At 34.9% G+C, this 23,996-nt stretch overlaps 2 protein-coding genes across 2 annotated transcripts in view; one reads left to right on the top strand and one right to left on the bottom strand.

Annotated features, from left to right (window-relative positions):
* Positions 1-1,704, bottom strand: part of LOC142353158 (uncharacterized) — a 37,905-nt gene extending 36,201 nt beyond the window's left edge. The window contains exon 1 of the mRNA XM_075405368.1: positions 1,569-1,704. Within this exon, the coding sequence (XP_075261483.1) occupies positions 1,569-1,658 (90 nt within the window). The 5' untranslated portion in view covers positions 1,659-1,704. The remainder of the gene's footprint in view (positions 1-1,568) is intronic.
* The window catches only part of LOC142353219 (uncharacterized), a 511,758-nt gene that overhangs the window by 129,318 nt on the left and 358,444 nt on the right, over positions 1-23,996 (top strand). The window lies entirely within an intron of this gene.

The following is a 23,996-nucleotide window of genomic DNA, read 5'->3' as shown; positions in this document are numbered from 1 at the left end:
AAGAAAAAGAGAAAAGTGAGAAAAGGAAGTGAGAAGGAAAGTGAGAAAAGAAAGTGAGAAAAAGAAAGTGAGAAAAAGAAAGTGAGAAAAACAAAGTGAGAAGAAAGTGAGAAAAAGAAAGTGAGAAAAGAAAGGGAGAAAAGAAAGTGAGAAAAGAAAGTGAGAAAAAAAGAGAAAAAAAAGTGAGAAAAAAAAGTGAGAAAAGTAATTGAGAAGAGAAAGTGAGAAAAAAAGTGAGAAAAGAAAGTGAGAAAAGAAGGTGAGGAAAAAGGATAGAAAAGATAGTGAGAGAAGAAAGTGAGAAAAAAAGTGAGAAGAGAAAGTGAGAAAAGAAAGTGAGAAGAGAAAGTGAGAAAAGAAAGTGAGAAAAGAAAGTGAGGAAAGTGAGCAAATAAGGTCTTTTTCATAGTTGCTCTCAATCTATCTATTTCGGGGCACTTTCCTAAGGCCCTGCTCAACTTTTTGAGTTTCTTTCTTTCAGACTCTTGGCTTTTCGTTTTATAGACAGAATAATTCAATGCCGTCTGCAACCGCTCAACAGCAACCATAATTTGCTGCTCAAATTATGTAATCTCAGCTTTAAAGCTTTGCTGCAGTCCTTTTATTGGTAGAGTAGTCATTTCTGAAAGTTATCTTTAACGAAGAAAAACGAAGAACGTTTTAGCCAAGAAAAGCGAAGAAAAGTTTTAGCGAAGAAAAGTCAGGAGGATAACTGAATTTCAGGATAAGAGTCTGAGACAATGAGAAAAATCTGAGCAAAACATCACAAACCTTTATACCAGTTAAGACCTGCCCGCCCTAATTATTTTAATCACCAATGGATGCTTACCAAATCGTTGGCCATCTGGGATATGCAAAAAGGAATGATAATATGTAAAAAGAACAATCAGTATTGCATTAAAGCAACTCAATGTAACGGTTAACCTCAGTTAAATGTCAAAATCTCAAGGTCTCACACGCGTGCACGCAAACACACTTACATACACACACAAACGCGCGCGCGCAAACAGGTTAACACACAAACGCACAAGGACAAAATTCAGTGGTTGTACTCCTAGCCATGGTTAACGTCAGTTAAATTTTATCAGTTGAAGGTCACAAACACACACACACACACACACACACACACACAAACATAGTCACATAGACGTAAGCGGTCAAGTAAAAAGAACGTTCGAAAACAAACTGAACGTTTGAAAAGCAAGCAAACGTTCGAAAACTAATCAAACGTTCGAAAACGAATTGAACGTGCCAAAACCGAAAAGAGCACACACACATACATGCACACACATACGCATGCATGCTCACGGACACACGCACGCACACACATAAAACCAAGCCACAGAACACGCTGCATGTTTAAGGACCGTTAAAACATGTGAAGATTGGCGTTTAAACATGGTGGTATAGGATACATGCATTACGCTAGGCTGCATGTTTAAGAGACGCTAAAACATGTGAAGGTAGGCGCTTAAACATGGTGGTATAGCATTCGAGTTAGAATTAATATATAGATTGATATCGAATTCTTTAACCTTTGTGACAAGATATATTTAAAAATTACCTACCTCAATTGTTGTTTCGCCCTCTATATCCAAACGGAGCAATTTTGACGAACTCTGAGATGCAGCGAATATTTCATCATTAACTCGCTTCATAGTTTAAATTCTGTCTTTCTGTGCCAATATTGAATTTAATGATATATTGAACTTCAGTTTAGTTTTACGAATAGAATAAATAAAACAAGATTAGAATTCCAATTCTGTTCATAAACAACGAAGTAATATTCCAGCAGTTCTATTTCTCAGAAATTGATTTCGATTTCACTGAAACTATTTTTACATGTAGTAAAACCTAGAAGATTACTTCGTAACGTTGAATGCAATTTTAAATCAAAAGGTGGTAGACAATAGCTGACATTAATGTTAGAGACAACAGTAAACAATCGATTAAATTAATAATATATCATTGTTGTTGTTATTATTATAAAAAGAAAAAGATTGACATTAATGCGATAATCAGGTGTTATTTTGTAAAGCAAAAAATTTCAAGTATTCACCTTATAATTTTTCATCTAGTCATCAGAATTAATCCAAGCTTACCAACTTAAATGATCAGAATTCACAGTAAACTCACACTAAAAAAAGTTCAGGTAAATTTACCTGAACCGGGGTCAGGTATTCGGAATTTCAGGCGAATTTCAGGTGTAAAAGCACCTGAACCACACCTGAATTTTAGTTCAGGTAAACTTTTACCTGAATGAGTTCAGGTGTGTTTACCTGAAAATCGCTTTTGATTGCATTCAGCAGTGAATCGACAAAAAAATCCTCAAATAAATCTTGATTAAAACACAACAAAAATCACGTTTTAGGAGAAACAATAACACATTTATTAAGCAATGTCATCGTGTCGTTTTTCAAGTTTGGCAAAGTTGTGGCTAAGTTTAACTTAAAGTTTTCCCAATCTTCAGTCCTACTGCTGTTTCTATCTCAAACAATAGTTTCCGAAACCAATATGAGTCTCTGAGGTAAACACCAATAGTGAAGTTTTAGAATAACGGTTTTAAGAAACTTAAAATTTTTTAAAATCATAACAACAGGAAAAGCAGTGATTTTAGAGTGGAGCATCTTGAAATAATCATTCTTCGTTATTTATCTAATTCCAGTTATTCCAGCAGAAAATAGATCACTGAAACCTTGGATTCTACCATATTGGAAACGGTAATGACAGATGGTCTTCGTTCAGCTTCCATTTTTTTGTGGTCTGTCAGACTCAAATTGTTATTTACTTTAATTCGAACTGATTCAATTTTCCGGCATAAGCACTGCTTCAAAACCCTGTCTATCGAACTCATAAAAGGCTTTTTAGGAATTAGGTTAACGTTTGTCTACCTGAATTTTTGCCTTAAATTTCATTTAAATTTCATGTAAAATTACCTGAACTGTACAAATTACCTCAACAGTTCAGGTGTTTTTTCAGGTAATTTTCAAATAAGTTCAGGTTAAAGTTCAAGCAGTGATACCTGAATTTTTCAGGTGAATTTCAGGTATTTTTCAGGTGTTTTTAGGTATGGTTCAGGTGAGACAAATCTATCTGAACTGTTCAGGTAATTTCAGGTGTTTTTTCAGGTAAATTTAACTGAACTTTTTTGGTGTGTTATTGGAGATATGAAAACTACAAAATTCATTCAATTACACATTAAATAAAGTTAAAGTAAGGAAAATTTACCTTACCTCAAAAAATTTACCTTAAAAGTTCAGGTTAAAATTAAGGTATTATTTTAAGCTCAATTTCAGGTATTTTTTCAGTAATTTTATACCTTAAATTTTAAGGTATTTTTTGTAAGTTTTTAAGGTAAGTTCCGGTAATTTTACCTTAATTGTTCAGGTATGTTTTTCAGGTAAAGTTAAGGTAAGTTCAGGTAGGGCAAAACTACCTGAACGTTTCAGGTAAGTTAAAGTGTTTTTTCAGGTAAATTTACCTGAACTTTATTGGATCTTTTTCGCTGGCGCCCCCCCCCCCCCAGTCTAACTCTGCTCTACAGCTTTTTCTGATCAGACTGCGCAGACCGCAATGAATCCTGATCAGACCCAAATCAGAACATTAAACATTATAACTTCTCAAGTTCACCAGAAGTGCAGACTAGGCGCTGTAATTTTAGTCTGAATATGCTCCGGTGTTCTTTCGATTTGGGTACTGTCAGAGGTCATTTTGTTGTTCATTCTCAACTGGGAGCATGCTCACCCAGGTTGAGGTTCAGACGCAAATTGGTTTATGATCAGACCCAGTCGAGCGCACACCCGTGTGTTCCCATACCGAAATTACAGGGTCTGGACGAAAGTTCGAGCGCACTACAGTCTGAACGATGGTCTGGAGGTGGTCTGATCAGAGGTAATTTTGGTCTGAAAAATCTGGACCATGGTCCGGAGATGGTCTGATCAGAGGTCAATTTGATCTGAAAAGTCTGATCAGAGGCGACTTCGAGCGCAATTGGGTCTGATAATAACCTCTTCGAGCGCACTTGTGTCTGATCAGAAATGTCTTCAAACGCAATTGGGTCTGATCAGGGACCACTTCGAGCGCCTCATTTTTTAAAATTTTTTTAACTGAGAGATGTTGGCTCTGCCAAAAGGCAACAATAAAGCAGTGTTCTGATCAGAGACTCATCTAAAGTCCGATAGCTCTGATCAGAAAAAGGAGTCCAGCTGACATCAAAGGCCGGTCCCGTTCAGAGGAAATTTGATCAACTGGAGACCACGATGTTTCTTATGGAAAGCTGTCTAGACTCACCCAATGAGTCAGAAATATACACTAAACGGTACACTAAATAAAATTTGTTCTCAACGGTTGGGTTTCGTCTTCTTTAGCAATACTTTTATAATTGATTTTTCCTTAGATGAATTAAATGCTGCAAACATCATTTTTCAATGAAATGAATATATTATAGCCAAATTATGAGAATTGTTCATATATAAAAACTTTCTCTGATCAGACTATTTCGGGCGCACTTGAGTCTGATCATAACCTCTTCGAGCGCACTTGAGTCTGATCATAGTCTGATTAAGTTCCGTGCAATGGTCTGAATTTGAGTCTGGACCATGGTCTGAAGATGGTCTGATCAGAACGTCTTCGGTCTGAAAAGTCTGATCAGAGACACTTTGTGTCTGGAAAGTCTGAGCAGAGGTATCTTGGGGCTGGAAAATCTGATCAGGGTTATTTTCCGTATGTAAAGTCTGATCAGAGACAATTTCGGTCTGGAAAGTCTGATCAGACAAAAATTTTGGTCTGGACCTCAACATGGGCAGTTTTATTTTTATTTAAGCACACTTTCTTAGACCGAGTTGATCACCATGTTTATATCCTGGCAGCAGAGTAGCTGAGCATGCGTGTAAAATTTTGAAACTGAAACTGGAAGTCTTCGGAGTTTAAGAAAAAAATTCGACAAAACTAAGTGCATAGCAACAAAAGAAAAAACTAGCAACAGAAGTAAAACTCAGTTTCATATCGCCATCTTTTCTTACGACGATTTAAAAAACCCTGGAAGCTGTGTACAAACTTTCCTGGAAACTGCTGGTTACAATATCCAAATTAGAAAAAATATTTTTTTTGGTAATATTGAAGGGGATTGCGACGAAAATGGTATCCGAGAAACGCGCGCTCAAATTTTGTCATCTTGCAAATGTAAATTTATTGATATATTTTCTGACCATTTCAATTTTCGAAGAAAATTGGCTCTACATTGCGGTTCATATCATCTATAATTTTGGGGGGGGGGGGGGCTCGCGAACTTTATGCGACTCTGACGTTCTTTGATCAGGCAATTTTGTCCGACCAATGTGTTTTCCGGGGAGACAAAAATTGTAAGAAAACTGTTCTTCAATATTGGAAATCATTGAAAAAGACTGATAAAATGTAAATGTTTAAAAGCAATATTCTAAGAAACAAATTTAAGGCTAATTGAACTTATTTAGTGGAAAACAGTGACAAAGTCTTGACTTTAGAATTTTCCAAATTAAACAAAAAAGTAGCCGATAAAAGTGACAAATAGCTAATTTTTGTTTATCTGAATAATATTTTATAGTGCACAGTGGTACTTATTTTGATCCATACAATGTATTCAGCTCGAAAAATCCATTTATTTTTTAGCTGAAATTTCGTATACAAAAGTATAGTGTTATAAGTTACCTCTTTCTAAATTTTCTTTCAAAATTCTCCTGCAAATATCTGCCTATTTTTTAATTGCAGTGCAGTAAGAATTACAATAAAATTGCATAAATATTTAGACCATATTTCATCAGTCCTATATTCCATGTGATAACTCCCGTGTGTAATGATAATTATTGAATTTTTTTCTGAAATTTATTGAAAATGCGTAATAATTCGCCCCACTTTGTGAATCATTTTCACCAAACTCAAATAACTATATTGATTTATCAGAACTTCCACGCAAATTTCTAAATAATTTCTCATTAATCGCTTCTATCATTTTGCTGAAATGGCTAATATAGTTTAAAAAAACATTATTCTATCTCCCCAAAAACTGTAATTTTGGGTGACAAAATATGTACCAAAATATTCAAAACGTGTCCACTATTTTACCCTACTGTTAAAACCGGCTAGCATAATGACGAAAGATTGAACAAAAGACAGAACGAACAGCCAGCATAATGATGTCTGTGAAATAAAATTGAGTGTAATAAGATATCGCAACCAAATCTTTGATGTAAGACTAGTTCTTTTGCGCAAGCGTCGCAGGTTAAGACCATGCCTCCGCGGCCGGTGAAAGTTAATGTGAAAGTATCACAACCGAACATGATATCAGATTCTCCACTTCAGTGGGATAAAACATGTTTATGATAATAGCTGCTATTTTTAATGGGATATTTGGACGAAATGATCAAAGTTGAAATAAGTTGGGTACTTTGGCATTCCGTATTTAGGCACACTGGATAGTCTGGCATTGGATAATCGGTCATTTAACAATAAATTCTCATTGATAATATATGGGTAGAAGATACAAACAGCAATTAGTGGAAATCTTTTTTTTTATTTCATTTAACTTTTGAATAGTTTCATAATCTATTTTGATTTAATAATAGCAAGAGAATGATCTTTATCTGTGTTGTTTTCCATCCTAGCGAAATAGTCCTTTTTTGTCTACCTAACTTTTTCTTTGTCGACCTAACTTTGTCGAAATTGTCTATATGGCAAAATGAAGACTTTTAAAATTTCGACCAGAAAAAAGGCCAAATCTGAAGTTTTTAGTTTTTTAAATTTAAGTTTTCTCGGAACATGAATTCGTTTCTCAAATTTTCTAGTCGTTATTGGCCCAAAAAAGCTAATACAAAATATAGTTTTGAAACTAGTAACAACTCATAACAAAGTAAAACATTGTAGGTATCATCTTTTTCAAACGCTTCAAAGTAGCAGGTAGCAGGGGTTAAATAGAAGAAGGAAGCGCGGCAATGTGCGTTCGCACATAATGTTATGATCCCGCTTATCCACAGGTTTGGCTTAATTGTCTAGCAAATGATGAGACAAAAACCTTTCAAAAAATCTTACATATTGATCAAAAAAAAATTGGTCAATGATTAAAAAAATTGCTTCCTACTCCAATCACTTAGTAATGTGAGCAATGCCACATTAGTGGGGCAGCGGGACCTGCCATTATTCAGACTGCAAGACAAGAAAAACAAAATTATTAAACAACAACAAACATTTACATCAAGAACTCAATGTCTATTTTAAAAAAACTACATAATAGCAAAGTCAAAATAGCGTCAAAACAACCTAAAATATACAATTTTTTTCCCTTCACTAGAAAAACAGGGACCTGACACTCTGTAACAAGTAAAAAAAATGTGAATAAAAGCAACAATTTAAAAAAAAAAGGTGCTTACTGACACTCGGTAACAAGTTGACAAAAAAGAATAAAAACGACAAAGTTAAAAAAAAAAACGATTACGTTTTCTTGAAAACAAATATTTTCAAATAATGACAACTATTAGCTATCAATTCAAATTTGTAAATAGGTCTTTGTACATGGCAATATGAACACTTTTAGAGTTGTCTTCATTACCCAGAATATATTGTACGTCTATAATAATGAGCAACAACTTCAGAAAAAAACAATTAAATTTTGTAAGAAGATGGCGTCGAAGACATTAAAAAACCGTATTATAATTCATGAAAAAAAAGATCAACTGCTTTTTCTTTGAACAACAATAAGGAGATATATGACCTTTGAATAATGAGACAAGGTAACAAGTATTAGAAAAAATTAAAAGGGTAAAGTTACAAATTACATTTGTATTTTTCGAAAATAATCAATTTCAAAGATATAAAAACATTAACTAGCAATTCAAGTTCGTAAACAGAATTTTTTAATCCTCAAAAAATTCTTGAGATCTGTTTTAGTTCACAATATATGATAAGTCTACAAAAAGAACGGTAAACAGACAAAAATCAAAAAAGAAATAAACATTTTGCAAAAAAATCGGTATGGAAGCCGTCAAAACAATAGGCACTGTACTAAAAACCTTCGATAAGTTCAATTTAGTTTTTCATCAGCAATACAATTTCGATATGTGACCTGTACTTAATGAGAATAGGTAACAAATAGACAAAAAAGAAAAGCAATTTGTAAATTAAAAAAAAGAAACAGTTATATTTTAAAACATTTGATTCCATAGTCATGAAAAACTTTAGCAATCAACCGAACTAATCAAATGGAAAACCGCTGAGATCTTCAGTTATCAAGACTTTATCAAACGACTACAAACGGAACGACAAACAAAGACAAAAATGAAAAATAATTTAATTTTTTGCGAAAAGCAGGCATCGAGGCCCTTACAATAAGCGATGCCCTAAAAACACAGTTAAAGAATTAAAGCAACAACTATAAAATTGAAACAACAAGACATGAAAAATTTTACTTATCACTGAAATCAGTAACTATTTTCTTTTGCACATCCACTGGAAGCCGTTAAGACCTACAACTAATCGGAATTTGTCAAACGACTACAGAAGAACGACGAAGAACAAAAAATGACAGAAGTAAAAGAGACTCATTAAATTCTCTTAGACGACGTTGCCGATCCAGATAAAAAAAATACATACAATGAAATACTGCTATGTTTAAATGTGCAATCTTTTTAAATGCCATTAATTTTTAATCTGAGCTGTCAATAATCTGACAAGAGAAACTAATGAACCTCAAAAGTCCAGAATCAAAAAAATGTGTGGAAACTCGTAGTATCAAAGAAGAAAAAACGATTACTTGTAACCTAAAACCTCACTAAGAATTAATTTTAAATCCATAAGAAACAGAGTGCGGGTTGTTGGTGCCGACCTTAAGCTACAAGTTGGCCAAAAAAGAGAAAAAATTCGCAACGCTGAATAATCCATTGTTTATTTTAAAAATATGTTTTTTTAAAAATGAAAAAGACATTAAATTTTCGACTAAAAAATTAAATAGGCTTCCTTGGGAGACATAGGGAGCCATAGGGAGCCAATTGGACTTGTCATTAGTATGCTTTGATTTGATTTGTTCTTTCTGTAAATAACGTACGAAAAAGCACAAAGTGCGAAAACGAGTTTTAAAAAAATCGACTGATTACAATACAATTTTTTTGGACTTTAAAAACCAAAGATTAGACAAAAACTAGCCATGCTTTTGCCCTTCGACTACTAGCAACACGTCATTATTATCAGCTTATAATTTGGATTATGATGACAAAAGAAAGTCAATATATCTAAAATAAGTGAGGCATTTTGCATAATTATCTGGTCAAGATATTAAAAAACCGGCACTTTTTCAACTCACGAACAGTCTCAAGGGATCCACGAGTATAACTAGCTATCTTTTCAGTTAAAGAAGTTTGTGTCAGCAGCGGTTTTTAGGAGTGTTAAAAGGAAAAACTCTTCTCTGGATTTGTTAACGAGTGGATGAGTAGTGGCGAACTTTGGTCAGCCAGATTGGTTTTCCAAAAGTTTCAATCTTGAAAGCGTTTCTTCCATCCGGGTATCGTTTCAGGTGCATTCCACTCTTCAAAATATCCTCTTTTTTTAAAGCTATGAAAGATCGCAGTTTTTCTTGTACATTTCGACTGGTTCCTCCTTTGAATAGTTGCTCTCTTCATCATCAAACAGGACGATTCAGTTAACTTAGTTCAAAAGATGTTAAAAAAACATACATTTGTCCCCTCTCTAGCTAGCGGATTCGGTCGATAAAACACGAGACGAGAGCGGAAACGGTATAGAGCGAGAGAGAAAGAGAGAGAGAGAGAGGAGAGAGAGAGAGAGAGAGAGAGAGAGAGAGAAGACAGAAAGAAGTACCTGACGGAAGAGAGATACAAAAACGGACACAAATTCACAGAGTGAGAGAGAACAAAGAAGCAAACAAAGAGCTATTAAAATATGAAGCCAGGTAAAATGGGAGATGAGTGAAAGAGATACGATTGACACAGAACGAAATACAAGAATGCTGGAAACCGAAAAATATGGTTGTAAAAAGATATGGAGAGAGAAACAAAAAGAAAAAACAAGATATTCAGGTTGGCACGAAGTTTGAAAAGGTATGACATGGAAGAAATGAGCGCACACACAAACACACGCACATTAAATATTTTCTTTCTCTCTCTCTCTCTCTCTCTCTCTCTCTCTCTCTCTCTCTCTCTCTCTCTCTCTCTCTCTCTCTCTCTCTCTCTCTCTCTCTCTCTCTCCTCTCTCTTTCTCTCTCTCTCTCTCTCTCTCTCTCTCTTGCTCACTTACGCACTCTCATACACACGTATAAACACACACGATTGCAACCGCAAACACAGACAAGGGGATAGAGGGGATAAATAAATTTATTTGTATATATATAGAGGTATATATACATATAAATACATATATTTATATACGAATATATTTATATATATATATATATATATATATATATATATATATATATAAGCATTGTTGTTATTGAGTTACAGGCACAGGGGAAGGGGAGGGCATATTTACTAATATATGTGCTTTTTAAAACTATTTCTTCAAATTGTTATATTCAAAAATTTATTGAAATTGTGATAAAATTTTAACTAAATCAAACACTTGTTGACATAAATAACCAATGAAAAAACTCTCGTTCAGAACAAAAAACTTGCGCTTAACCATCAAAAACTGAGTGTCACATCAGTTAACCTGTTAAATTACTAAAATTACTACACCTACTACTGAGGGTTTACCACAGTCGAAGAGTGATACTAATACTAAAATTAGTCCATCTTCTTCTCTCGCCCTTCTAATAAAAAGAAACTAGAAGTTATGCAAAAGGTTTTTTAAACTAGCTAAGCCTCTAACGGGTTATAAAACTTAAACTTATCATTATAATCTCTTATACCTTTGTCATCAAAAGGAACTATCGCAACCTTATATTGTCTATCGCAACCTCTCTCTCTCTCTCTCTCTCTCTCTCTCTCTCTCTCTCTCTCTCTCTCTCTCTCTCTCTCTCTTTCTCTCTCCTCTCTCTCTCTTGCTCACTTACGCACTCTCATACACACGTATAAACACACACGATTGCATCCGCAAACACAGACAAGGGGAAAGAGGGGATAAATAAATTTATTTGTATATATATAGAGGTATATATACATATAAATACATATATTTATATACGAATATATTTATATATATATATATATATATATATATAAGCATTGTTGTTATTGAGTTACAGGCACAGGGGAAGGGGAGGGCATATTTACTAATATATGTGCTTTTTAAAACTATTTCTTCAAATTGTTATATTCAAAAATTTATTGAAATTGTGATAAAATTTTAACTAAATCAAACACTTGTTGACATAAATAACCAATGAAAAAACTCTCGTTCAGAACAAAAAAAACTTGCGCTTAAACCATCAAAAACTGAGTGTCACATCAGTTAATCTGTTAAATTTACTAAAGTTACTACACCTACTACTGAGGGTTTACCACAGTCGAAGAGTGATACTAATACTAAAATTAGTCCATCTTCTTCTCTCGCACCTTCTAATAAAAAGAAACTAGAAGTTATGCAAAAGGTTTTTTAAACTAGCTAAGCCTCTAACTGGTTATAAAACTTAAACTTATCATTATAATCTCTTATACCTTTGTCATCAAAAGGATCTATCGCAACCTTATATTGTTCTTTTGAATCTATTACATGTTTATCAGTTTAAATACTTTGGTACTGATGGTGGTTTGCTGCTCGAATCTTTTGCTGCTAAGTTAACTCTGTCCTTAAGAGATCATCTGATGATGCAGGTAACAAATTTGAGACATAAACCCCGTTACCCATATTTCCACCGAATTGGGGAGTGTTGGGGGGGGGGGGGGGGTTTCTTGTCCTTCAGAATACTTCCTAGGTTTAATCGAGTCGTGAAATGGTAAAAAAAAAATTTCCTCCTCCGAGAAAAGCACTCTTCTCAAGAAACAGAAATGAATCAGAATATTAACAAATTTTAACAGAAATGAAAAATTATTTCCAAAAACTCTTTGAAAAGTTGAATTGCTGAAAAATTCTTTGTGAGCTCCAGCACTATTTCATAGTGAAACAATTTTCAGAAAATGCCAACAAGAAGCTCATTTCTCGAGCAGTATGTTTTTCAAAAATTTGCAGTTTTGTTAAATAAAAGAAATGCTTAATTTGCTGTAAGAAGTATTTTAAGACTTAATCACCTCAAAAACTACGTTAAAGATGAATATTCTCTTTATATTTAGATTTCAATTCAAATGATGTCTAAACTTTGACCTATTTAGGGATAAAATTCGTTTACATGCAACGGGTCTTGTTGATCCCAATTTTCCAGCAAAATTGACAAATTGCTCCATCATCTGAACTTGAAATTTCAAACAATGAATTGCTTTTTTTTGCATTGGGGGAACATGATAGATTCGGTTAAAGACTTCGTCAAAACAATCCGATCGTGAACGATTATTTTTAAATAAAAATAGGATTGAATAAAACCTGAACTAAACAAAAAGTGTTGTTGGCAAACAGAACTAATAAGAGTTTGTTGTTATTCTATAAAATATTGGCGGATCAGCTCAAAGATTTGCAGAATTGAGTTGTTTCCCATTATTCAATTAACTTTCTCGTTTTCGTTTTCAATTGCTGTCATCAAAACATAACTTATACCCGCTTCTTTAAAAAGTATCCATGAAATATTATGGATATCCGCAGATATAAATTGTCAATTGTTAGGAGAGTGAAATGACCAATCAAATTTATCAATGCAAACCAGTCGAGTTTGGTATCTTTATTAGAAGGTATTCTCTGCCCCCCCCCGCACTATTTTATGTGCTCCAATTAAAATTTATTTGTTGTTTTATAGGACGTTACTATGTAACAAACAGCACGTGCACCTAGGTGCGCAAAAGTTATAATCCTACTTAGCTGAGAGAGGGTGAAACCAAATACATCCACTTATTAATTCAAATACACAAAAATGGTTGTTCGAAGTAACCCGAAGGCGGTCATTGCAGTATTATGGCGCCAATAGAAAAAAAACAAGGGATCTAAAAAAAATTCTTGAAAAAATCTTTTCCGCGTATAAACGGTAGAGATTACATTTTTAGAAAAGGCCCATGACACACAAAAATCCGGGAGAACATCCGTTCCACCACGAGCGTTTATTCAACTGGGAATTTTAATATTTCATTAATACGAATTTCCCCGGAGTGTCGCCGGTACGTACAATCAGCTAACTTTTTCTCGCAACCAAAGGTTTCGTGTCGGGATATGATCAAAATTTTTCTATATAACTTTGACATTCTAATAACAATTAGTTTTGGCGCTCTTCTCTTTTTAACTAAGGGCTTTTATCCACTCTCCTTGCTTTCAAAACCAATCCTAACGTACAGTTTTTTCAACATCTTTTCTCAATGGCTCTTTTTTGCCAAGAAAAGTTTTTGCCTTCTTTTGAATTGGGCATTGAAAAAGTTTTCAGGTAGGTTTCAAGTGGATCTCAGGTACGTTTCGGGCATATATCTGATAGTCGTTTGACAGATATCAGGTAGGTTTCAGGTAGGTGTCTAGTAAGTTTTAGGCAATCAAGCGGTTTGTCAGAAAATTTTTGGATTCTTTCGGCAAAGTAAGTTTGTCAGGTTCAAACAACGTTGATAAAAAACCCTCGAACGCCGCGAATAAAGAAGCTGTGCTCTCAAACTGGACGTCTTCAATGGTTTTAATGTATCTTGGAGATACACCAGAAATGACGACCAAACGTTGATCTTCTCATTTTGGTAGACGACGGATTCAGAGGACAAAAAGGAAAATTAGGGGCAGGCTCTATATACAATGAACCAAAAAAAAACTCTCAACCACTTAAAATTGATTTATGGAAGTGAGATGTATCGTGCAATGACTTCATTACATCCGACTTTGACTGCGGTTAGAACTAAGAAATAATAGCGGAATCGACATGAAATCAAATTACGGAAAAATACATCTTGCATTTTAAGACATTTCAAACAAAGAGCCATTATCTTACAAAACAAACACTATAATCTCATTTGAGCCAACTAAAATTCAAGATAAGGAAGACTACTTCCGCATAACGAAAATAGACCAATGAAAAAAAGTTTAACTAATGAGATCCTGTCGTACAGATTTACAATCTGTAGGTTTGAGTTGTTTCGTGGTGCCAATTAGCTTTCTTTACTTTGGCCAATTTAAGGGTGAATTGGCGGAGCGATTTAATGCTTTATTTTGTTATTTAGAATTGACTATTTGAATTACAGTATTTAGGTTGAATTGGCGGAGCGAATTCGCGTTCAATTATTTGTAGAGTATTTCGCTCAGCGAAAGATACCAAATTTTTGATGTGACTGAATTTAGACTTTGGCGAATCAGATTCTAGTTAAGAGAGAGAGTCAACTGCTTTGAATTAGGAAATTGAGAAGAATGAAACTAGACAAAATTAACAAAACTGCTTAACAATATGTTCATAAGGTAACATTACTAAATGCGGCAACTTACAATCACGAGACAAGGTGAACAGACAAAAGATCATGCACAGGATGTAAACAAATTTACAAGTATTAAATCATAAGATTTGATCTTCAAAATTAAACTGAATGGATGAACAAATTAAAAGTAGATAAATGAACTAAATTAAGTTAAACAGAAAATGAACCAAATTAGTTACACCAAATATTAAACTCAAACTAAAAATGTGCTATTGTACCACATTTCCCCCTTGGCGAAAATAAATAACATGTTATTTATCAGAAAATTAATAGTCATATTTATTTGTTAAAATTTTTAATACTGTAATGTTTTAATCAGAGTTTTGAATGAACAGTTTTACACATTAATCACTTTCACTCTCGTAATATCTCTCCGCTTCGCCAACTGTCATAGACAACTCTGGTTCCTCATAATTGGGAGAGACGTAGAATTGCGTTGGATATGAGGTTGTTGGAGGGCATGGGCCGACTGTAAAGTTTGACTCCTCTTGATTAGACTGTGCTGCAGCAGTTTGTATGGCCGAGATTATAGACTTATTTTCAATTTGTTGTTTCTTAATGTTTTGTCGTCTTCTCTGTTTTCCAATTGCTGCAGTATTTGGGGTTGTGGGAGGGCAAGATTGAATTGGAGTGACAGATTCGTCCGATTCTGTGGTCGATAATGCGGATCGTTTTCTTTTTGAGGGAAGTAGCGCTACTGATGCTTTTGTAGCTGCTTTTCTTTTTGGTCTGCTTGGTGGCTCCGCGATAACAATACTTGAAGTTGGTGATCCCATTGGCACCGCGAGATCGTTATTTGATTCTGTAGTTTGATTTGGCGGCGCCGTTGACTGTTGTTTCTTAGGCTTAGTTGGCATTCTTACTCGGAGGGCACGTGTAACATTGGAGTGAATTGACGACACTGTACTGACGTCATCTGCCACTTTTCGATGTTTCAATCTTTTTCCACCTTCTAGCTTTTTCCTGGATTCTTTTGCATGGTGGTTTATGAGTTCCTCAGTTGTTTTGCCCGTGAGAAGCTTTGGGCGTCTGTTTGCGTATACCTGCAGATCTGTGTTTCGTTCCCCCTTCGTCCCAAACTTTGCGAGATCTGAATTCCTGATTGTTACCTCACTCTTGCCCGCTTCTTTAATCACTGAAGTGTTTTCATTTGTTTTAATTACTGACGATCCTGGTGCTAGAACGTCATATAAGCCGTCGAGACTTTTCTTTGACCTTTTTGTTCGTGGTCTCTTTTTAGCCAATTTTACCTCCAGTGATGTTTCTGTTCTGGGTATCGATTGGCCGACATCTGGATGAGAAATTAATCTCGATTCCTTGTTTGGATCCTCCTTTTGTCTTTTCATCGCCTCTTTGCCCAGCAGTTTGTCCTTGTTCACCTCCATTTCAATGTCACTTCGCTCATCCTTATCCCAATTTTCGTCTGTGATAAGCTGGTCCCATCTGACAGTCTCCAAATCTAAATATTTGTTAAGAATGTTTTTGTAAGTTAAACTTTTTGAATTGGGTTTAGTTGTTATATTGCTTAGTGGTGTATTCGCTTTTCTGCCAAAATGTGCCTCAAATGGTGATATCCCAATAGTCTTTTGACGACATATTCGTAACTGATAAATTATTGAATTTATTGATGCTTTCATATTAAATTGATTTTGCGCCGCCGTTTTAATACAGGCTAAGCGATTCTTGATTGTTTGAATCAGTCTTTCAACCAAACCAATAGCTCTGTGGTCGTTTATTGGCGCCTCGATTAACTGTATGTTATTTTGATTACAAAATGTTTTAATTTGATGCCCCCATTTTGACATCTAGCTTGATCCAATCTAATTGCGCGGGGTATATCGTGTAGCAAAACATATTCTTGAAGAAACTTTAAAATGTTATCTGCATTGGCTCTATCAAATACTTCTGCTGTTGGGAATTTCGAAAATCGATCAATACATGCAAGAAGATAAATCTCTTGATTTTTTTCATTATAGATGGGTCCTCCAAAATCAATTTGAATTTCTTCATTAGGAACTTTACATAATTTTAATGGTGCCCATTTATTTGCTGGTATAATAGGTTTTAAATCTTTACCAATCTTGACACAGGGGTTGCACTTTGCTGTTTTGGTTGCTATGTCCCTGTGCATATATGGCCACCACGCGTGTGTTGCCATATCAGTCCTGCCCCATGTTCCAGGATGAGTTGCGTGGATTGCGTCTACATAAGCATCCTTGATTGCATGGGGAAGAGCAATTCTGTCGTCTATGCAGACACACCCATTCTTCACATGCAAGTCCTTCCAGAAGGAATGAATGTAGGGTGATATTTGTCTACATCTATCTTCATTGTCCGTCAAAATGCAGTCGCGAATCTCTTTCAAGAACGCGTCCTTTGTTGTCAGGCTGGCCATTAGAGAGCTTGAGAAGATTTTGGAGAGCGCGAAGTTGAATGAGTCCAGGTACAAATCGTCAACTGACGGTGAAGTGGCTGTTGTTTCAGTAGTTGGTGTTATGGGGGTCACGGGTGCCGCTTGGACTGTAGAAGGTCCCTCCTCTGCAAATCGTACTCTCGATGGGGTCGACTGTTTAACTGTCATCAGTGTTTCATCATCAGAAGGTGATTGAGACGTCATGTAAACGTTCTTGAATTTCGTTGCAATTCGTTGAAAGTGATTTAAATTAGAGAATGACTGTTCGGTGGGTCAGTTTAACGCAAAAAGCGAGTGATGAATAATAGTTGTCTCGATTTTGGGGATGGAATTTAAATTATTTGTCGTTAATTCGCTAATTGAGTCGTCAATTTGCGTGCTTGTAGAATGTTCTGGATTTCGCGGTGGTGCGAAATCACTACATAAGTTATTAGCGGAATTTGGATTATTTACGACGCAATTTGTAGATTGATTTCGCGCTGCGAAATCGACGTAATTTTCGGCATTTAATAAGAAGCGTTTCGCACTACGTTTAATTACATCCAATTTAGCTACAATAAATTTCTCGTCATATGTGGATATATTAGCAGCTTTGTGGTGCGGGTCGCGAGATACATAATCCACTAATCCCATTTTTGTGCCCGGAAGGTGATCAATCGAGAAGTCAAATGGTAATAAACGATCTACCCAGCGTGTCAGTCTACTATTATATGATTTGTTAGATCGATTTTCTCTCATAATTGAGAGAAGTGCTCTATGATCAGTTATCACAGTAAAAGTTTTGCCGTATAAATAATACTTAAAATGTTCCACGGACCAAACAACACCCAGAAGTTCTAGTTCGTTTATACTATATCTGTCTTCAACAGAATTCAAAAATGGCGACGCGAATGCTACTGTATGCCACCCATTAGGTGTTCGTTGTTCCAAAGCACATCCCAATCCTTTCCGCGAGGCGTCACATTTAATTCGTGTTTCTAATTCCGGATTGAAATGTTTATTTTCAGTGGTTTCCGTAATTTGTTCTTTTATTAAAGAAAACTGTTTATCGTGCTCTTCCGTCCAAAGAAATTTCGAATTTTTCTTAAGCAATGGTCGTAGGGGGTAACATAATTGTGACAAATTCGGGATAATTTTCCTAGATGGTGTACAGAACCCATAAAAGAGCGAAGTTTTTTAAGATTAGTAGTTGCCGATAATTTTCCAATGGCATCTGTTTTAATTGAAAGTGGGGTTACACCAGATTGTGTAATATTATGACCGAGCCATTTAATCGTCTCTTTTGCGAAGTGACATTTTGCAAGATTTATGCGTAAGTTTTCTTGATCCAGTTTTATTAGACATTTTCGTACCAAGTCGAGATGTTTTTCGATTCCACCTCTACTAACGATCAGAATATCATCTAAGAAACAGAAAGTATTTTCCAAACCGGCAAGAGTACAATCAATAGCTTTTTGGAACTCAGCTGGCATGTCCGTTAAGCCGTAAAATCCAGTTTTAAATCGATATGTGCCAGTCATATCTCCACTAACAATATTAAAGTTACAATGGCGGGCCGTATCGCTGTGTAGCTTTAGTTGACTATAAGCGTATTGCAAATCAAGAGTTGTGAAAATAGGAGTCTCCTGCGGCGCCGTTGACAGTGTTTGCGAAATTGTTTGAATTAGCGAATCTATATTGGGCATTTGATACTTGTTTTTATGAATAGCTTTGTTTAGGATTTTTGAATCGAGTGCTATTTTGATTGACTTGTCCTTTTTTTACCGTAATGACAATCGGAGATATGAAAAATTGATCAGAACAGTTGTTTAACTTTTCGATATGTCCTTCATTTAACAGTTTTTTTAATTCAATTTTCACTTTCGGTTGGAGGTGTATGGGTACTTTTCGTCCTTTTTGATGTATTACTCGATAATTTTTGTGAAATTTCGAATTGACCGTGTGATTTTTTAATTTTTCCAATTCGGGATGTCAAATCAGGAAATTCCTTTGCCAGTGATTTCTTGATTGCACAAGGTGGATCTATATTATTAACATCTAATTGGGGAAAAGGCTTCTGAGAAATTGTGATGCCTAACTGATCAAAAAGGTCTCGTCCTAATATTGGTCGAAATCCATCAGCTACAACTGTTATTTTTGCTTTCTGAATGCTCCAATCATTACATTTTACCGGCGTTTTCAAAGTGCCAAGGAGTTGAACGATATCGTTAGAAAGTGACTTCAATTCCAATGGTCTTTTCTCCTACCATTGCGATTGAGCACAATTGAACATTATTTCTCTTGCAAGCGACATATTAATAATTGTGCAACCACTACCGGAGTCTAGAAGTAAATCACAGTTTGTGTTTCCGATTGTTAATGACAAATTTTTCAGTGTCACATTTGGTGAATTCATATTTTCAACTGTGGCAACGTAATTATCATCCGAAGAATCATAGTCTGAGTTGATTTGCTCATTATAATTAATATAATTAACGTTCAGACTTTCCTGACTAGAGTTTTGATGAGATGTTTTTGCCGTATCTACAGTGTTAATGCGATTGGTTTGTTGAGTGTTTCTTGTATTATTAAGTCTTCGACGACATACCTTAGCGAAATGGTTTTGCAATCCACAGTGGTTACATTTCTTACCCATTGCGGGGCAAACCTGACGATGTGTAGGTGTCCAGACTTGACAACCACGGCATTGTCCAACGGATGCACGGTTTGTGACTGTTCTGCTTGATTGAGTTCCCCTTACTCCCGCGCCGCGAAATCGATTGAATTGCTGTATTGCGTTCACCGTACTGCCAGTTGCTCCGTTATTAGATGAAATTCTTTGCTGATTCTGATTACCCATTTCCATGTTGACTGCAATGCTGAGTGCCATCTCTGGTTCAACTGTGTCCCGTAGAAGCTTTCGCTGAATGTCATCATCCAGCATGTTAGTGATGAAAATGTCCCTGATGATGGCTTCTTCGCGGTTTTCAAAGTCGCAATTTTCAGCCAGTTCTTTCAAGATGCTGTAGAATTGCTCTACAGTTTCGCCCTTCTTTTGCTTCCGAGAGAAGAACACAAATCGATCAAATGTGATGTTTCTTGGGCGGATAAAGGCAATCTCCATCATTTCCCAGAGTTTGAGGGTAGTCAAATCGTAAATATTGTCGTGCGGGAATTTTTGTGTTAGTAGTCGTCTTCCTTCAGTACCAATACTTAGGTACAATAGAGATACGCATTTCTGATCACACAAATTCCATGGACGCTCCCCGCATAGTATTCCCGCTTCTGTTATCTTTTGACATTTTAGTTCCCATTGCAACTTCAGCTGGTTGTTTCTTATTCTACGCTCTCTCTCTCTGCTTCCTCGGTTGTGTCGTCAATCGGCATCTCGTACTTCGGTTCCACTGGCAGACGAACTGTCGATGGTTTGGGTTGTAGCAATGTGTCTATAGTGATATTCTCGCGAGCGAGAATTGCTAGTTTTAGTTGAATTCTCCATTTCTCCCATCTGATTGGTGGGTCTGAAGTTGGTTGTTCCCAAAATGGCTCTATCGACAACGGTGTTTTTCTCGAGTCTCGAGCTGACTGCGCCATGTCGTACAGATTTACAATCTGTAGGTTTGAGTTGTTTCGTGGTGCCAATTAGCTTTCTTTACTTTGGCCAATTTAAGGGTGAATTGGCGGAGCGATTTAATGCTTTATTTTGTTATTTAGAATTGACTATTTGAGTTTCTGTATTTAGGTTGAATTGGCGGAGCGAATTCGCGTTCAATTATTTGTAGAGTATTTCGCTCAGCGAAAGATACCAAATTTTTGATGCGTCTGAATTTAGACTTTGGCGAATCAGATTCTAGTTAAGAGAGAGAGTCAACTATTTTGAATTACGAAATTGAGAAGAATGAAACTAGACAAAATTAACAAAACTGCTTAACAATTTGTTCATAAGGTAACATTACTAAATGCGGCAACTTACAATCACGAGACAAGGTGAACAGACAAAAGATCATGCACAGGATGTAAACAAATTTACAAGTATGAAATCATAAGATTTGATCTTCAAAATTAAACTGAATGGATGAACAAATTAAAAGTAGATAAATGAACTAAATTAAGTTAAACAGAAAATGAACCAAATTAGTTACACCAAATAATAAACTCAAACTAAAAATGTACTATTGTACCACAGATCCTAATGAAGAACTTTGAGAATAGCAGACAGAAAACTTTCACTGCCCAATCATTATCGACCATCTTCTAGGTTTTACTGCGAATCTTTCCTCACCAATGCCACATCTAGGTGCCTAGTGGTAGGTACCAACTCAAATTTGACGTCGGCAAATTTGGCTAAACTCTTGCCATCAGATTTGCTAACACGCTAAGTGCCAGCACCCTTAACAATGCATTTTCCACTAAGATTCTCTTTCGTAGTTTTAATCCAACCTTAGCTCGTTCAGTTGGTCCTGTCCTTTGAGTTTCGTTACTCATCAATCAACGCAAACATCTTCTAAATGCAAATCTTAGTCACCGCGTGCACTTCTATATGCCAGCTTTCGCTGAAACTTGAAATTGGACTTACACGTCTTCGCCAATATTTAAATAAAGACTTCCATTTACTAGTCAAAACTTAAAAATTAGCTCAAATAGCCGAAAATAGTCCTGAAAATAGCCACATTTAGGCAAAAAATTGTCGAAAATAGGTGAAGAAAAAGCGACGAATAACCAAAAAAATGTTGAAATTAGGAAAGAAAAACGTCCTAAATTAGCTTAAAAAAATTTATGACTTTAACTACAAAAAATAGTCCGAAATTTTTCTTTTTACCATTAAAAAAAAACAATTTGAAAATAGTCCAGAATTTTCAAAATAAAACGAAGCATTTTCCTGGATTTTGGTCAAGAAATTAAATCTATCGAAAAGCATCTTTAATTCTACTTGATGTGACTGTAAATGCTACCTGTAACAAATTTGCGAAAAAGTTTTTGCAAACACGTTTCCAGTTTTCTATTTTGATATCCTAATGCGATACAAATTTATACATACAAACTGGGTGAACAAATAGTTTGTGCCCGCCTATCAAGTGACCCACTTTCCCCTTTTAATGATAATTAATGCTTTAATTCAGAAGTAGCATAAGAAGTCAAAGAAGTCAGTCGCATGGGCTTTTTGTAAATCACACAAACAAACCACAGCTTTTTCTGAAACAATGACAGAAGTACATAAAGAGAGGAAACTTTGAAAAAATGAAGAAAGAAGACTTGATAAGTGAAGGTTTGAATTTGAATAAATTATTAATACAACTAAAAGATGAAAATGCCTTCCTCGGACAACAAAATAACAAACTAGTTGATAAACTAATTGACAAAGTGAACGAAAAAACATCCGACCAGATCCATGAAAACAGCAAAGTTCCACAGCATCAACAGCAAACAAGATCTTTTATCCAAAGTTTATACCAAGATCGATAAAGACACTTATTCTATCGGATAGTACATACAAAGCAGCTCATGCAAAAGATTTGATCCCAAGTACAGCTATACACTCCTATCCTTCAGCAAAAGTTCCACATTTATCCAATATTGTAAAACAATACAACGGCTATCACAAGAATGAAAAACTTATTATACACGTTGGACATAACAATATTGATTCGTGATATAACCAGGCCAGCGAATTCTGAAAATTTTTACGGGTATCTCTGAGTCTTCTTCAAAATACTCGAACAAAACAGTTCAAAATTAGACAAAATGCCAAAACCAGCTTTGGATTGAATTCGATTGTTCGTCAATGCGTACAAAAATGGAATAAGTTACATAGTGGATTCGGTTGGCAAACAATGAAAACGTTTTTCAGAAAACGTTGAATGACTTCTTGCTCTCGCATCATGAAAAAGTTTCTTTGAACAGTAACGTAGGAGCTTTTAAGAGTTATTTTTATTTTTAGGAAGAAGAAGAACACAATCGGAAGAAAATTTTATTGTGTGATTCTTGAATAAATTTTTTGATGTTTATTATTTTATTTTGTTTGAATGATTTGAAGTATTTTTTTGTTACAAGTATATTTAACCATATGGTTAAAACTTTAATTTACTTTTTGCAATTAAAAATAATTGCAAATTATATTGCGTCAATTTCAACGTAATATTTTAGTTTGTGGACTCTATTTATAATATGAAAACAAAAAGTCGTTTCCAGGATTTGAAGCAGTTTCCATGTTAGGGTCATTAACAGAAATATGGAATCTTATTCTTTTGATTGGAGCGCTTGCAGATTTGAAGCTCAACTCCCTTTCAATTTTACTGAACAAATCTACCGCAATTAGAGTTGAATTTCATTAATTTTAATGCAAAAATTATTGATTAAATCTTATTAAACTGTGCTCAACTGTGCTATTACCATCTGAGCTCATAATAGCAAAAATTTCGCTAATTAAATTTCATTATGATATAACCAGGCCAGCAAATTCTGAAAATTTTTACAGGTATCTCTTAGTCTTCTTCAAAATACTCCAACAAAACAGTTCAAAATTAGACAAAATGCCAAAACCAGCTTTGGATTGAATTCGATTGTTCGTCAATGCGTACAAAAATGGAATAAGTTACACAGTGGCTTCTGTTGGCAAAAAATGAAAACGTTTTTAAGAAAACGTTGAATGATTTCTTGCTCTCGTAACATGAAAAAGTTCCTTTGAATAGTAACGTAGGAGCTTTTAAGAGTTATTTTTATTTTTAGGAAGAAGAAGAACACAATCGGAAGAAAATTTTTTTGTGTGATTCTTGAATAAACTTTTTGATGTTTATTATTTTATTTTGTTTGAATGATTTGAAGTATTTTTTTTGTTTCAAGTATATTTAACCATATGGTTAAAACTTTAATTTACTTTTTGCAAATAAAAAATAATTGCAAATTATTTTGCGTCAATTTCAACGTAATAATTTAGTTTGTGGACTCTATTTATAATATGAAAAACAAAAAGTCGTTTCCAGGATTTGAAGCAGTTTCCATGTTAGGGTCATTAACAGAAATATGGAATCTTATTCTTTTGATTGGAGCGATTGCAGATTTGAAGCTCAACTCCCTTTCAATTTTACTGAAAAAATTTACCGCAATTAGAG

Source organism: Convolutriloba macropyga, chromosome 14 (assembly GCF_964194025.1).
Source record: "Convolutriloba macropyga chromosome 14, txConMacr16.3, whole genome shotgun sequence".
Taxonomy (NCBI): Eukaryota; Metazoa; Xenacoelomorpha; order Acoela; family Convolutidae; genus Convolutriloba; species Convolutriloba macropyga.
The sequence above is the reverse complement of the archived record's forward strand: the minus strand, read 5'-3'. Positions and strand labels throughout refer to the sequence as shown.